The sequence below is a fragment of the Hylobates moloch genome, unplaced genomic scaffold, assembly GCF_009828535.3.
Source record: "Hylobates moloch isolate HMO894 unplaced genomic scaffold, HMol_V3 SCAFFOLD_4, whole genome shotgun sequence".
NCBI classification, from domain to species: domain Eukaryota; kingdom Metazoa; phylum Chordata; class Mammalia; order Primates; family Hylobatidae; genus Hylobates; species Hylobates moloch.
In genome coordinates, this window is record NW_026652279.1 from 110,944,978 (window position 1) to 110,957,468 (window position 12,491).

The 12,491-nt window shown below is 39.1% G+C and overlaps 1 protein-coding gene across 16 annotated transcripts in view; it reads right to left on the minus strand.

Annotated features, from left to right (window-relative positions):
- CAB39L (calcium binding protein 39 like) overlaps nt 1-12,491 on the minus strand; it is a 135,132-nt gene that overhangs the window by 16,478 nt on the left and 106,163 nt on the right. For all 16 annotated transcript variants that reach the window (XM_058437883.1, XM_032150885.2, XM_032150892.2 and 13 more), the window contains one exon: nt 6,845-6,988. In XM_058437883.1, coding sequence (XP_058293866.1) covers nt 6,845-6,988 — 144 coding nt within the window. The remainder of the gene's footprint in view (nt 1-6,844; nt 6,989-12,491) is intronic.

Sequence of the window (12,491 nt, forward strand, 5' to 3'; positions counted from 1 at the left end):
ACATTCAGTAGCAGGATTATCAAACAGAGCCGTAAGTAATATATTTATATACTTGTTTGATGATGTTGCTAAAGTTTGCCAGAAATACTCATTGCAAACCTTTCTATAAACAAACAGAGTTGATTGTTTAATGAATTTTTAAAGAAAGTATTTTTAAAAATAGAAAGGAGAAGTGAGGCCTTAATTATGACTTTTCACATTTTCTCCTTGGCTTCTCTGTTAAATTTGCAAAAGGGCAAAATAAGATCAAATGAGGACAGGATAAAGCTGAATGTTCGACAACACTTTAAAAGTAGTTGGTGAGACATTAAGTCAGAAGTTGGTACATTTTCCAATATGCTGTTACAATTTTAGGGGAAATTATCATTATTAAACTAGTTCATAGCCAATTCCTAAATTCACTTGGTCTCAATTGCTTTCTCCATGAGTAGAGTTAGATTTGGTACACCATGACCATAGTAGTTTGGTGTGCTAGAAAGTGGGTCCTTAGGCCAGGAGTGGTGGCTCACGCCTGTAATCCCAGCACTTTGGGAGGCTGAGACAGGCAATCACCTGAGGTCGGGAATTTGAGACCAGCCCGGCCAACATGGCAAAACCTCGTCTCTACTAAAAATAGAAAAATTAACTGGGCATGGTGGCGCATGCCTGTAATACCAGCTACTCGGGAGGCTGAGACAGGAGAATCACTTGAACCTGGGAGGTGGAGGGTGCGGTGAGTCGAGATCATGCCATTGCACTCCAGCCTGGGCAACAAGAGTGAAATTCCGTCTCAAAATAAATAAATAAATATATAAATAAATAAATAATATAAAAAAGTGGATCCTTAAGGAAGTAATTCACGGTTAGTCCTTCACTAAATTCATCTGTAATTTTGCTTATTTTCAGTAAGACCACATGGAAACTATTCTCATTCTTGTTCTACATACTTTTTTGGCTCAACTGTCAAGCTGACTTTTATATTCTGGAATAAGCTGGGGACAGAACTTCTTGTTTTGAAGGGAATAGCTATTACAGCCAACTGCTAGGATCTGAGTGACAGACTAGTGCCATATTTGGCACTGGCCATGGCTGAGTTTCAGCAGCTCTGAGCAAGCAAATGACACAGACCATTTTCTTACACCTTACATGGTTTGGTGGGAAGGGGCAACACGGCCCTTTGCTATCAAGGTTAACAGGGAAAGGAAAGGGAGAAGATCATCTCATAATGGGTCCCTCAATCCATATTGGGCACATCTCTGGGAGAGTCAGGACCAGAGACAAAAGTCTCCTGACCTAGTATCTTAGAATTAGACTTCAGCACTTTAATTTTGCAAGTGAAAAAATGGATCCAGGTGGATTTGCCCAAAGTGGCTGCGGGCAACTGAGACAGAACAAAGACCCTGCTCTCTTGACCTCCATCGGGGCTTTCCCACCACACTATCCTGCTCACCAATAGTAGGAAGCACGTGTTGAGCCTATTAGCAAGATAATGAGAGTCAGCCATTCACAATCCAGCAAAGACATTTTCAGGACTGGGTTCCACATTCTTTGCACCCTACGGAAGGTGCTTTGGGGAAAAAAATACTATTAATTAAACGATGTGAAAACAATCCTAGGACCTAGCTGTTACTTTTTTCTAAATAGCAAAATATTTTTGGCAAGTAAACAATGTAGTTCATACTTCAGTGGAAGGAACATAGCCGGGGTACGGGGCAGGCCAAGTTACACACATACAAGTAAACAAGTGGTCAACTATTTTTAAATGTACCTACCCTATCCAATGATTAGGTGACCCAAATTCTGATCTTCTCAGAGAATGGAAATAGGTTATTTTTATTTTGCAACCCACTGTTTCCTTCTATATATAATACTGCATTTTCGAACAAAATTATATGAAGTTTATTCTCATTTAAAGTTCTGTGGGAGCTGAATGACATGATACACAGCTTTCTACAATTCCTTTAGTCCAAGGGTCTTGAGAGGGCCTACCATTTTATAATGTGTAGGCATTTTCCAGGCCTAAAGCACTCTATTTTTGTTTCATTCATTTTTTTGAAACTTTTTATTAAATAATTCTAACACACGGAAGAGTACAAGAGTAACATATCAGACTTCATATTCATTGGCTCTATCAAAATCTAATATTTTTTGCCATACTTATCTTCAGATTTTTTTAAAATAAAATATTACAGATATAGTTGAAGGCTATTGGACACTCCTGTACGATATCGCTTATTCTCTTCCCTACTTCTTCTCCTGAGATGACCACTATCCTGAATTTGGCATTTGGCATTCCCATGCATTTTGCTTGTTTGTTTGTTTTTTTGAGACAGAGTCTCGCTCAGTCACCCAGGCTGGAGTGCAGTGGCACAATATCGGCTTACTGCAACCTCTGCCTGCCAGGTTCAAGTGACAATCCTGCCCTAGCCCACTGAGTATCTGGGACTACAGGCATGTACCACCACACCTGGCTAATTTTAGTGTTTTTAGTAGGGACTGGGTTTTGCCATGTTGGCCAGGCTGGTCTCAAACTCCTGGCCTCAAGTGATCCACCCACCTCCGCCTCCCAAAGTTCTGGGATTACAGGCATGAGCCACCATGCCCGGCTTCCATGCACGTTTTTGGACTCTAACTGCACATATATGAATCCACACTTAGTGTTCTTTTGCATGTTTTCAAACTTTAAATAAATGACATACTTAAATAGTTGGTCATTCCACTCAACAAAATGTTTCTAAGATTAGGCAAAGTGATCCACATAACTCTATTTATTTTAACCCATTATTATGTGCTATTGTATGTGTGTAGCACAGTTTATTTTCCCAGTCTCCCATTGGTGCCCATGTATGGCTTTCCCCATTTTAAACAATGTTGCAATAAACATCTTTACACAGTAAGTCCTTATTTAAGGTGGATAAGTTCTTAGAAACTGTAACTTTAAGCAAAACAACAGATAAGGCAAACAATTTTTCCCCCATCAAGTTTACAACAAAACATTGTTATTCGAGGACTTGCTGTAATGTACATGGTTTTGTTCAAAGTCCGCTTCCAAGCACCTATCAACAACTTTAAGAGAGGACTTACTGTACATGACCCCTTATGCACACATCCAAGAGTGTCTCTAAGAAACTGCCTAGAAATGGATTTCAGAGTTGAAGGGTATCCACAGCTTCAAGAGTTTATTTTGCTAAACTGTTCTCCAAAGTGATTATACCAATTTACACAGTGTATGACAGTTCCCACTGCTGTCCGATCCTACAAAAATCTGATATGGTTGGACATTTTTGCCAATATGAAGAACATAAAGTGGTATCTCATTGATATTTTAATGGCCATTTCCACAATTACAAGTAAGAAGCACACCTATTTATTGGCCAATCAGGTTTCCTCATCTGTAAACTACCAACTTGTATCTTTTGCCTATTTTTCTGTTATTTGTCTTTTTCTTAATGACCTGTCAGTTATATATGTCACATTCTATCCTATCTTTTCACTTTATTATTTCTTTTTTGAACAGAAGTTTAAAATTTTAGTGTGGTCACATTTTTAAATATTTTCTATTATGGCTGGGTATGGTGGCTCATACCTATAATCCTAGCACTAGGGAGGCCAAGGCAGGAGGATCACTTGAGCCCAGGAGTTTGAGACCAGCCTAGGTAAAACAGCAAGACCTCATCACTACAAATAATAAAAATAGAATTAGTTGGGCATGGTAAGGGCAGGCCTATAGTCCCAGCTACTCAGGAGGCTGAGGCAGGAGAATTGCTTGAGGCCGAGAGGTCAGTGCTGCAGTAAGCCATGATCACACTACTGCACTCCAGCCTGGGCAACATAGTGAGACCCTGTCTCAAGAAAAATTTCTATTATGTTTTGTGATTTTTAAATTTCTTTTTAAAGGAATTCTTCCTACCCCAATATTACATAGACAGCCTCTTATTTTCTCTTCTAAAAGTTAAAAAAATTGCTTTTCTAGTGCAGATCTTTATCTAGAACTTATTTCTGTGTATACTGCAGGGTAAGATTCTCTACACGGACAACCCATTATCCAAGAAACATTTATTGAATATTTAACCCTTTCTTCACTGGTTTACAATCCCTCCATGATCAAATATCAAGTTTCGGATTTATATAGGTTTATTTCTGGGCCCTCTACTCTGTTTTGCTGTTCTATTTATCAGCTTCTAAGGCAATACAATGCTGTTTTCATTTACTCTAAATCCATAACAAGTCTTCATATCTGGTAGAGAAGATTACTTCCTTCTTCAAAATTGCCATAGATAATCCTAGGCTATTGCTCTACCATACAAATTTTAGAATCAGCTTGTCAAGTTCCAGGGAAAGTCCAGTTGGGATTTTGAATGGAACTGAATAAAATTTATAAATTAGTTGAGGATTTTAATTGCTCTAATGGGTTTTTGGACAATAAATATCTGGGCTGGAGCTTCCAGAGAGCCAAACACATGGAGACTCCTGGAGGGTGGCTGCTCAGGGAAGGCATGGAAGCTCCATGCCCCTTTCCCCATACCTCATCCCACATATCTCTTCAATTAAAAAATATATATATAATGATATAATAAATATCTGGCAGCTAAAAGATCAACTAAAAATGTCTTACTTTTCAAAGCAACAATTACCTTATAAACTGCCATGTCTCCCATTTATGGACTTACAAATTCTATCGCTAAACATTCTTTATAAAAACCGAGATCAGGTGCCATGGTTCACACCTATAATCCTGTAACTAGGCAGCTTAACTTCAAAATGCATTTAAAACATTTTTTCCCATTTCTCTTGGGTCTAAAGATGTAACCTTGAAGCAAACTGCAGAAGTTTTTTTCCTTAGTCTTAAAATAGACTCCACAACCCACCCCTTTCTCACTGTCTATACTCCCTTCACATTTATCTAATTGCATGCTAGTATCTAATTATCTGCCTACTTAGAAGTTCCAGGGGCTAAACGTGAATCTTGAGTCAGACAGACCAAGCTTGGAGACCCAGCTGCAAAATTCCAGAGATAACCTCAAGGTGGCTGGTCAACAACCCAGCCATCGTTGAGACAATACCAGCCTGCTTTCCACCTGGACTGGGACCCAAGACAGCCACCAAAACAAGAAATACAGACACTGTACTCAGCATCATTTTTACGTGCCTTCCATATCACGTTTTCTCTTTTTAAAACCTTGCCTTGCCCCTAAAATTCAAAGTAGTTGCATTGGATGGGAATCTGGCCACTTTCACATTATTACTTTTGGCTAATAAAGCAACTTTCTTTTTACCAGACCTGCCTCTTGTTAATTGAACTCTGCATGTGGTGAGCAATCCGACTTGTGTTCATTTACAATCCCAGCACTTAAGAGGCTGAGGCAGGAAGATCACTTGAGCCTAAGATTTTGAGACCAGCCTGGGCAACACAGCAAGACCGTGTTTCTTCAAAAAATAAAAAACTTAGCTGGGCGAGGTGGCACGTGTCTATAGTCCCAGCTACTTAGGAGGCTGAGGTGGGAGAATCGCTTGAGCCTAGGAATTTGAGGCTGCAGTAAGCCATGATCACACCACTGCACTCTAGCCTGGGCAACAGAGCAAGACCCTGTCTCTGAATTTAAAAAATAAATAAAATCTTAAAAGATTTTTAGAAAAAAGAATCAAAAAATTCTGGAACTCTCTGAACGCTTATTTCCACTCTAGGTATCTATCATAAGATAAGAATCTTAAATATTAAAAAAATTAGCTGGATGCATAAAAGGCACATTGTAGCATTACTTAGAGTAGGAAAAACTGAAAGTAACCTAAATATCAATGACATAGGACTATTAAACTAGAAGAAATATACCCAATGATACACTATGATGGCGAGAAAAATACTGGCTCTAAAAACTATTTATAGCAATAATGAAAATGGTTACTTATGGTATAGCATTAAGTAATAAAATTAGGATATCAATTGTTGGTACAATGTGACTACAGCTGTAGAAAGAACTCTGGAATGTGTGCACTGGAAAATAAAATGTACTAAACTATTTACAATAGTTAGGCTGGGAATACAGAATTACAAATAGAATTCTCCCACCTCCCCCACCTGTTAAAAAAATCTATCGTAGGGCCAGGCACAGTGGCTCACGCCTGTAATCCCAGCTCTTTGGGAGGCCGAGGAGGGCGGATCACGAGGTCAGGAGATCAAGACCACCCTGGCTAACACGGTGAAAACCGCCTTTACTAAAAATAAAAAAAAAAATTAGCCAGGAGTGGTGGCACACACCTGCAGTCCCAGCTACTCAGGAGGTTGAGGCAGGAGAATCGCTTTAACCAGGGAGGCAGAGGTTGCAGTGAGCCGAGATCGCGCCACTGCACTCCAGCCTGGGCGACAGAGTGAGACTCCATCTCAAAACAAAAAAACAACAAAAAAAAACAAAAACACTATTGTCTAAAGGGGTTACTTTTCTATCATAACAAAATACATTGTAAAAAAAAATAATATTAATAATGTCAGTAGTACCCGGCTGTGTCTTCAGGGCGTTATTTAAAGTTCGAAGAGACAGTGCTTGTAGGAAGCAAAGCATTCAAGGCTGACACTCAGGGTTTGGGATCTAGCTCAATCACTGATTGTTTTAGAAGTTTTGGGAAAGAGTATCATGCATTTTCTCCGTGAAAAAATAAAAATATTTAGATGTATGGATTAGTCAGCAAACCTTTATGAATGGGCATTCATTAAGATAACTCTGAAATTTCATCTAAATCATGCAAAACACAAAGACTGCCTATTTCATTTTCTTTCAAGTATGAAGGAGAGTAAAGAGCAGGGAGTTTGCCATTTGGAACTGGAAAAAAAATTGCCTACAACATTGTTTCCAGAGCTTGTACTTTTTACCTTAAAAACATGAAAGGCTTCGAACTGGATGTTGGGACTTTTATCCCGAAGGAGGTTCATCATGAGTTTCAGGTTCTCTGGCTTGCTGATGTACTTTGTCATGATGGCAAAGTTGTGACGGTCCAGGATCAGCTCCCCTAGCAGCTAGAGGAAAACACAAAACCAAAGCTGTAATCTCAGAGCCACCTGATTCAAGGTATAGCTCACATCTTCTCACTGAAAAACAAAATATAAATGTGAGTAAGAATGGTGTCGTGAAAAAAATTAGAGTGTCCTTAAGTGCATCTCAAAGCACAGCCATAAAAGCAATAGTTATTGAGCAATTTTTTCACACTGCCTTGCTGATGTCAGTGCTTAGTACCTTTTTTTAGTTGGTCTTTGCTGCAGCTCCCCTAGAGGTAGGCAGAAATAAATTTATGGTTTTCAATACTTACTTTAATTATCTTGCTTCCCACTAATGTATTGCTCCATAGGCATTCAGGTAGAAGGAATAACAAAATTGGTACCATAATGATACCTTCTTTACCTGCATAAATGTATGCTAGGAGTTCACTATTAAGACAGTTTGTTAAATGACTCTTACATTTCCCCTGACTTTTATTATAAAACCTGATATAAAGTCAGAAAAAAAATTGACCCCAAATCTGTATCAAATTTAGTAAGTGCAGCAAGTTTTTATTAAAAAGCAAAGCAAAACATTTTTTGCTGACAAATTAATAGTTCCCCAAAGACAGCATTACCCTAAAACAAAATAAAAATACCCAAAGTAAGAATAGTTGAAGACCCTCTAGCAATATGGCTGAATGTATTGTTGCTCTATCTCAGAAACTTTTTGTTCTCACCATAATTCTGGAGAACAGAATTACAGCCCCCTGGCTGTGTAGCAATTCCTAAAGCTTCAGCAGCCGGGGGGCTGAAACATACCGTAATATAACTTTATATAGAAGATATGTTCAGTTTTCAATCATCCTATTTACTGGACTTTTTCTGAAGGCCTCGGGAGAGTAACACATCGTTAAATGGTTACAGAAATCCTGGATGGGAAGAAAAGCGCACATCAAACTGAGGGCCAACTGTCTATCAAAGGAGTCCTAGATGTGTGCAAGCATCTGGCTGCCAGTAAACCACCACCTTGCCTGTGATATATCTTTTGTGTATTAAACATGAAAGAAGTACACAACCTGAGGTTATTTTAATGCATGAAAATAACGTTTGTTAAACCTGAAAAAAGGATGACCCCTGTTGGATGCTGGCTGGTCACTAGTTATTCTCATACACATGGAATAGCAACCACGTAGTCAAATTGTTAATCTGCAACCTCCTTCATCTTTCTGCAGCTTCTAACACTAACCTAACACCTTCTGGAAACTTTCTTTGCTCCTGGTTTCTTACCTCGTGCAGCTTGTTCCTTTGCTACCTCTTCTATGGCTCCCTTGCCTTTTGCACTACTTATGCAGCAATTTTCCAAGCTGTATACTTGGATCTGCTATCTTTTATCTCCCAACAGTCTCATCTATACCCATGGGTTCAACTGTAACATCTAGGAAGATGTCTCCCAAATCTACATTTCTAGTCTCAGCTTCTTTCCTAAACTCTAGACCCACATTTCTTTCTGTCTTTTTTTTTTTTTTTGAGACAGAGTATCACTGTGTCTCCCAGGCTGGAGTGCAGTGGCACGATCTCGGCTCACTGCAAGCTCCACCTCCTGGGTTCACGCCATTCTCCTGCCTCAGCCTCCCGAGTAGCTGGGACTACAGGCACCCGCCACCATGCCCGGCTAATTTTTTAGTATTTTTAGTAGAGATGGGGTTTCACCGCGTTAGCCAGCATGGTCTTGATTTCCTGACCTCGTGATCCGCCCACCTCGGCCTCCCAAAGTGCTGGGATTACAGGCGTGAGCCACCGCACCCGGCCTCTAGACCCACATTTCTAACTGCCCACTGGGCAGTCCCACTTGAACACTGCTGGACTGTCACACTTAGCGTCTCTAAAACCAACTCCCTTTCTTCTCTTTGTTAATGGCATCAGGAGCTGCCCTCCTCTGGTTGGGAAGAGAGCTGAAGTCTTCCTTAGCTCCTTTCTTTCCCTTGCTCCTCACATCAAATCTCCATCTAAGACCTACCAATATTCTGTTTTTAAGTGTTTCTTGAACACCTTTCATTCAATGTTCACAGCCAGTAATCTCATTCAAACCCTCACTACCTTTCAGCTGACCTACTGCCACAGCATGCAAAATGGTCTCTCCTTCAGTCTTCACCTAATTCAATCCATTCTGCACATTTTGTCAAAGAAATCTTCCAAAAATCAGTATTTGTTACCAATTCCACTTAGATTAGAAAGTGAATGAATAAACAAGCAAATTCCTAGATTCCGATAGATTTAGAAAAAAGTAAACTCATTAAGATGCCGTTCCCAGCCTCTGTGATGTAGAATCATTTCTCCTGCTTCCTTTCCTCGGCTCCCTTCCTCCATCTTCCCCACTCTCCTGTCTCTGTGGCTTTACTTCCCAAGCTCCAAAATCTTGAGAAACACTTTCACCTCTTCTCTGCCTGTTCAAACCCGGCCCATCCTCTCAGAACCAGCTCAGACATGGTCTTCGGGAAAGCCTTTCCTCTTCTCTACAGTTGACTTTGCTTTGCCTTGTAGTGCAGAGTTATTTGTGACCCTGTTTAAAGAATAAGCTCCATAAGGGCGTGTTTCAAATCCCCTCACAACCTAACTGTGTGATGTGCATGGGTATTGTTGGGGAAATAAAAGTCCTACCCACATATCCAGAGCACAATACAGTAACTCATCTCTGAAAAAGAGATTGCAAACAGACAAAACTATCCCTTATTACAGTCAAGCAGCTACAATCCATTACATACATATATCCTCAAGATGAAGGGTAATCTGTTCACTAGGGGAGGACCTGACTACCATTTCTGTGCACTCTTTCATGGTTCACCCTAATGCACCTAGCAATTGAGGTGACCATTTTTTTTAGCTATTTATCTGAATAATAAAACTTCTCTTATCTCTCTGACAAGCAAATAGTTGCAGCTTGGAAAAGGGCACCTAGGTTAAACTCTCCTTGTGACAGGGAGATAGTATTATCTTCCTAGATGCTTATATTTCAAAGGTATGGCTTCCAGACCCTCCAAAAAGAAAAAACAAAAACTAAAAAACTTCTGGGTTGTAAGCCTGTCAAGAGCCTTACTTATCTTCTAAAGATATATACAAAAGAATCAAATACTGAATAGACAAATATATATCATATACGCTCACGTTAAAAGGCTTCAGCAAAAGGAAAATTTCATTTTTGAAAATTTACACACACATACGCAATAAACATTTGTTGAAGTTATATTTATGAGTTAAGTTCAGATTAGGCCACTTCAATTTTTATTACCTGGGGATACCTACATATAAATTCTATCCAATCTATCCTCTGCTAATAGAATTTCACAATTTTTCCTGAAACAATTGTGTTAATTCAACACTAAATCTTTTAGCCATTAAATGTTAATCTATTTTAATATTAACAATGACAAAATGCTGCATTCCAGAATAATACAAAGCACTATAAAGCAATACTATACCAAGTAAATGGAAAACACACATATTTTACTTCTTTAAATTTCTTATTTTGTATGCCTCATAGTACATAGTTAAGCCATGCAGCAAGTGGAAATAAGTTTTTTAGAAACCTAAGTGTTTTAATGAAATTGACCAGAGCCCAAAAAATTCTCCAGTTTCCACCAAGCTTCTTTCTTGCTAGTAATTAAATGCCAGACCTCTGCAGAAGATAAGGAAAAAATTCCTAAGCTCTGTCACATGATGGAAAGGAATTTCTCTGTTAATTATTTTTTATTGACACCAGGAATTAAGCAGTGCAGGAAAATTTAGAATATGATTAATAAAAGGAAGCAGGTACCAACTACTTTGGAATCAGAAAATAGCCTGGTACTTAAGACAGTTTATTACTTACAAAGTTGCTATATAATAATCTAACCTCTCGTTTCCTGCAATTATGAAACATCTATGTAAAAAGTATTACAGAATCCATTTATATATAAACACAGTTGTGTCAAAATAGAATATACTGCTACCACAGATCTAATTACCAAAAGGAAAAACCAAAATTGCATCACTGGAGCTTCCAGAACGTTTTTTCTAGCAAAAAAAAAAAAAAAAGAGTAAACAATATTTAATGAGCTCTATGTTTATATATGAACTTATTTCACAGTCGTCTACCTTTTTGTTTGCTTGAACAGAGTGATGCAAAACCATTTTGGCAACATCTCTTCCTATAATCTAACATTAAAAAAAACCAACTCTCCAGTAACCATTTTAATACTTTCTGCATTCTTAGGTAATTTATCTGCATTTGGTCAGGCATTTTTTTCCAGTGTCCCATCAATGCTTGGTTTTACCCTGCTATAAATCAGATATCCATGAGATGCCTAACTGTAAAGATTTTAGGCAGGAATAGCAGCCAAATGGTATGTCTGGGTGAATTAATGAAAAACAGGAAAGATGCCTCGTGAGTAGGCTGAGGCATCTATAAATAAGTAGGAAACAGAAACAGCTTTCTTCCTCCGAATTTGGTTCAATCACCTTAGTTCATACAAATCTCTCAATTTTGATCCAGTATCTGACAGACTCCCATTGAAAAAAAGGAAGGATTTGGAGAATTTATGAGCAACTTCCTATATGCTGGCCCTTCAGAGCACTGTCACCTCTGTTCACGACTCCAATTGCCATCTTCCTTCCAGGGCCACTACTCGTTGTACCATGGACAAGCTTACCTCATTTGGCTATCCTTGTGGAGCCCTACAAATAACGAATTCTATTCTTTACGTATGCAGCTGTATAAACAGAATACATCCTTATCTTCATCTGCTCTTAGCAAGCTTTCTGGACATGGGAGAACACAGCACTGAAGTAACTCTCTGCCCAAAGGTCAGTTCCACACACAGTTTGGTCTCATCACTACTGGCTCCAGCACAGACAGCAGCATATCTGTGGGCTTTTTTTCTAGATGGGTCCCCTGGTACGAGTTTCTACACAAAGGGGAAACTCAATAAAAAGTGCTGGATGGCTGGCTGAAAAATGGCCTCCCCATTAACACACAATGAGGGTACAAATACAAAGGAAATCAGGTCATGGCTGATGCAGGATCGTGGGCAAAGTAAATTGACAAAAAATGCAATACAAAACAGATTGACTTTATTGTCTTAGTTTAAAATTATACTCCAAATTTAGAAGCAAATGCATTGTTCTATGAATGCCATCATCTTGACATGTAAAAATAACACAAGTGTGTGACACTATATCCCAAAACTAGAAAAGATAGGAAAAAATGATAATACAAGGGTGATGTTTAGCAAGCTGGACCGTCATATGAGTTGCTGCACTAAAAACAGCCAGTTTTATCATCTGCTGAAAACATTCTTTTTGTGGGATTCTGAGTGGGATCTGAAGGACAGAGAAACAACTCCAGCCCACATCTCCCTCCCCTCAGGGGCTCTCCCACCTCCCCCTGGCCACATGGCTGCTTCCAGACACCATTCCACTGAGGGAGGGAGGGCCACTCATAGATGGATGTGGTCTTACTCTGTTGGGTTCCCTGTCATCTCCACAGCCAGTTAATAGGTGCATAACC